At 42.5% G+C, this 3,851-nt stretch overlaps 1 protein-coding gene across 2 annotated transcripts; it reads left to right on the forward strand.

The window, feature by feature from the left end:
- The first annotated feature begins 630 nt into the window (after nucleotides 1–630).
- clec3a (C-type lectin domain family 3, member A) lies at nucleotides 631–2,200 on the forward strand. Of its 2 annotated transcripts, none has more exons than XM_018687539.2 (3): nucleotides 631–827; nucleotides 925–1,017; nucleotides 1,622–2,200. In XM_018687539.2, the coding sequence occupies exons 1-3, from the start codon at nucleotides 716–718 to the stop codon at nucleotides 2,017–2,019; spliced, it is 603 nt and encodes a 200-aa protein (XP_018543055.1). In that variant the 5' UTR covers nucleotides 631–715; the 3' UTR covers nucleotides 2,020–2,200. The 2 variants fall into 2 exon arrangements, with proteins under 2 accessions (XP_018543055.1, XP_018543056.1); XM_018687540.2 differs by having other exon boundaries at nucleotides 637–827; nucleotides 931–1,017.
- Nucleotides 2,201–3,851: the final 1,651 nt, after the last annotated feature.

The raw sequence follows: 3,851 nt of genomic DNA on the forward strand, positions 1-3,851 counted from the left end.
TCAGAAATGTCAAGACTGTAAAATGGGAAAACATACATGAGCTGACTTTTAGAGTTGTATTGCTATATTGAGCCCATATGCCCAAGGGTGTTTCTTATTTAGCTCCCCCTCCCATCTGTATACAACATCTCGCTCTAAAAATAACTCCTGCAGCAGCGCAGGGAGCTGGACTTCCTCGGCTCTAACAGCAGCTTTATTTTTACATATTAAACAAGTGGAAGTCTGTGCAGCAGCAGGAACATTGGTGACTTGTTTTCATGTAAATTAAAGTCTTATCACTGTCCATTAATACCATCTAATGTCTTATATTTCCTACTCAGACGATAGTTCACAGTTTAACAAAGTGACTTAGCATGTGTCCAAAACTGACAGGTAAGGGGGATGGGATGAAGAACACTCTGTAAGAGTGAAGCAGTCAATGAGTTTCCAGTTTGTTTGTGAAATGAAAGGGAATACTGCTCAGTGCACCTTGTCCCAGGTAAATATTTATCAAAAGCCAGACACAAGGAAATCATTATTTGCCACTCCACCCTTATACCTCCCTCACCTCCTCCTGATGTTTGGACAAAAACAAACAGAGTTGGAGCCAATGCAGGGAGAAAGCATACAGAGGGCCAGTATATATTGAGCTGCCCGCAGTGTTTTTGGTTCCTTTCACTGCAGTATAAGGTGGTGCCACTGTGTCCTGTCCTGTAGGATCCACCGGCCCTTAGACATGGCGCGTCTGGCCCTCCCTGTCTTCCTCCTTCTCTGCTTCTCCTTGCTCCACCTCAGCTCCAGCCGCCCGTCCCGCACCAGGAAGGCTGTGTCTGCTCATCAGCCCGGAGGTAACGATACACAACATCACATAGACTTCAACAGAACCGTGCTCTGTAGCTGTGTTTATCTGACCGGGGGTTTTTTTCTTGCCTCCTCGTCGTCGAGATGCAGCTGCAGAGGAAGATGATGTGAAGTCGCAGCTGGAGAGGCTGTGGCAGGAGGTGAACTCACTGAAGGAGATGCAGGCGCTGCAGACAGGTACTGCTCACTACACAAAGTCAGATTAAAGTGTCTCATGCTGACTTTGTAAATGTGTTACAGTGCACACGACTGTTGGCCTCTCTTAGTGCTGCTTGTGATTTAGGCCACTGAGCTGTCATTCAGGAGTGTGGACACTGCTGCTGACAGAGAAGTAGACTTCTCTCTGCGCAGAGTCACCAGCAGAGGGCAGCAGCACTCAAATCATTCATTAAATTACAAACTAAAAAGGTTGAATTGCTCAAGAGGAAAATCTGAAACAATTTATAGACTGTAAAAATAACTAAACTTTAAATTTGATCATTTTGTATATTTTTCTGCTTCTGTTTTTGTGTTTGTTTCTATTTTTTAATTATATCCTACTTAGCTGATCATGTGTTTATTGCTGCTTATTATTGTATGGTTATAATTATTATTACATGGTTATAGTCTCTGTTCAGACTGTGACCTCTCTATGACTGTATGAACTGATCAAATCTCTTGAGGAAAGTATTTTAAAAAAGATTATATTCATATAATGTGCGTCATGATTATTTTCTGAACTCTTTAAATACCATATCATTACTTTAAAGTCGCTCATGAAGTAAGTGCTTTGTGTTTTCAGTCTGTCTCCGAGGCATCAAAGCTCACAAGAAGTGTTATCTCACGATTGAGGAACCCAAACATTACCACGAAGCAAATGAAGACTGCATCGCACAAGGGGGAACCCTCGCGACGCCACGGGACATGATGGAGAACAATGAACTGAGAGACTATGCAAAGAGGAGCGCCCCGGGATCCAAGGACTTCTGGATCGGCGTGGCAGACATAGTGAAAGAAGGCCAGTATGTGGACGTCAACAGCCTGCCAGTCAGCTTTCTCAACTGGGACCGCTCCAAGAAGCAGCCCACAGGAACGAAGAGGGAGAGCTGTGTTGCCCTTTCAGTGGCTGCACAGGGAAAGTGGTACGATGAGGTGTGTCGCAGCCTGAAGAAGTACATCTGTGAATATGTCATTCCTTAAAGGGAGTGTTGCTGTTGACAACCTGATGATCATTCATGCGGGTCATTCATTAAAAATGTTGTCAGATGAAACATGGCTTGTCATTGAAAATTGTTGCTAATTAGCTTTAATACACAAAGCACTGACTGGTTACATCATGTCTCAGGTGATTAAACAGAAATAAACAAAAATATAAACTGTTGTTGTTTTGTTACAACTATTTCCTTTTTTATACAGGTTATTACATTATTTCTCTGCATTAAATTGACTCATTTACATATTGTACACAGCAGTGAGCTTTTCTGTTTGATTTCTTGTCTGTCGATTGTTCTCAGGAGCATCTCTATGACAGAGCCCAAAGAAAAACACTTCCTGAGACTCTGAGAAGAAAGATATCCTGTGTAGCTAACGTTCTGTTATCAGATTCACTGACTAAAAACGCAGCATTAGTCTTCTGAAAGGTAAGTAATGTTCAAACCTGTAGCTACAGCCTGACTATGAGGCTCCAGTGGAGGTGCAGGTCTTTGCGCTCTCTTCATCTTTAATCTGCAGTCTCAGCTAAAAATCTGCTTTTCCTACTTAAATATTTTCACACAACAAATTATACAAAAACTGAAATGAATCGTTAGAGACTTCCTGGTATCTTTGGTGACTGTTAGCAGATCAAATGAAGAGCAGAGAGGTGATCTGTGTCTGTGTTTAAAGTTTATTCCTATTTCCATTTTAATGCACAGTGAATCCATAGACTCCTTCACATTATCCTCTATCTGTAAATTAACTCACTGATGAATACATCACTATGAATGTACTTCTGCATATAACATGGAGGATAAACACACTTGACCTCTCCATCCATCCATTTTTAAAAATGTAGGTTTCTGTTTTGGTGTAGAGAACCCCGTCTAACCACACCTTTGTCTCCAGACTCAACAGTCAAACACGGATGGAAACTGTTTACAATCTGGGCTCCAGACTCAGTCCGACTGAGGAAACCCTGATCACCAAAATAAACTCGAACAAACAGGGACAGAACATGCAAACACGCAGAAAGGGACTGTTATCAAACCTCGACCCCTCTTTCTGTGAGGTGACTGTGAGAAATGAATCGTTTGCTCTGAGTCGCTGCAGTATAAAGTGTAAACGTCTTAACTTTCACAGTCCATGCTAAAACTCCAGTTAATTCAGTGTCGTTGTGCTTCTAAATGTAAACTGAGCCACAGCCGCTCACGGTCAAAAACAGAGAGGAGCTTAAAACACCTGGCACATCGCTGAGGTTTAGGGTGAAAGATGAACTGCAACATGACCTGGTTGGACCATGCTGAGTCTCTCTTTACCTCACTTCCTGTCACCTCTTCTCTCTATGTTAAAGGCCTAAAAATACTAAAAATGATAAATTGGTTTACAACCAGAGTAACCATGCAGGCGTCCCTCAGCAGTGATAAGCAGCAGGCCCTTATTAACCCTCCTGATTTGTTAGTAGTCCAGTGTTTGCTGTGGGTGTGTTTGATATGAGAGCATTTTCTGTTTCAGGTTGTTATTAAAGGTGCAGAAGACCTTATCACTCACATTCAGGCCTGGATAAAGAGGACTAAATCATACATTTGAGATTAACTGCTCCATATATTCATCATGAAACCACGTTGATCACTTCAGTGAATTCAATCGGTCATAACTGCTGTGGTCGGATTGAAAACAGTTCACTGTTGAAATCGGAAGCTTCGTCGAACTGACCCGCAGCTGACCCACACGAGCCAAACCACTCACACCGTGTTTGTCCGCGTGTTTCTGTCACCTCTGTCCTTTTAAACACTATCAAAAAACGCACAGACACCTACCGACGTCATCCTGTCCGC

Source organism: Lates calcarifer, linkage group LG2 (genome assembly GCF_001640805.2).
Source record: "Lates calcarifer isolate ASB-BC8 linkage group LG2, TLL_Latcal_v3, whole genome shotgun sequence".
In the NCBI taxonomy this organism is placed as follows: Eukaryota; Metazoa; Chordata; class Actinopteri; family Centropomidae; genus Lates; species Lates calcarifer.

Excerpts from the sequence above, each read along its gene's own strand:
- clec3a (XM_018687539.2), top strand. The coding sequence starts at position 716 with ATGGCGCGTCTGGCCCTCCCTGTCTTCCTCCTTCTCTGCTTCTCCTTG. Across the intron at positions 828-924 it reads GTCTGCTCATCAGCCCGGAG|ATGCAGCTGCAGAGGAAGAT; the intron begins GTAACGATACAC and ends CTCGTCGTCGAG. Across the intron at positions 1,018-1,621 it reads GATGCAGGCGCTGCAGACAG|TCTGTCTCCGAGGCATCAAA; the intron begins GTACTGCTCACT and ends TTGTGTTTTCAG.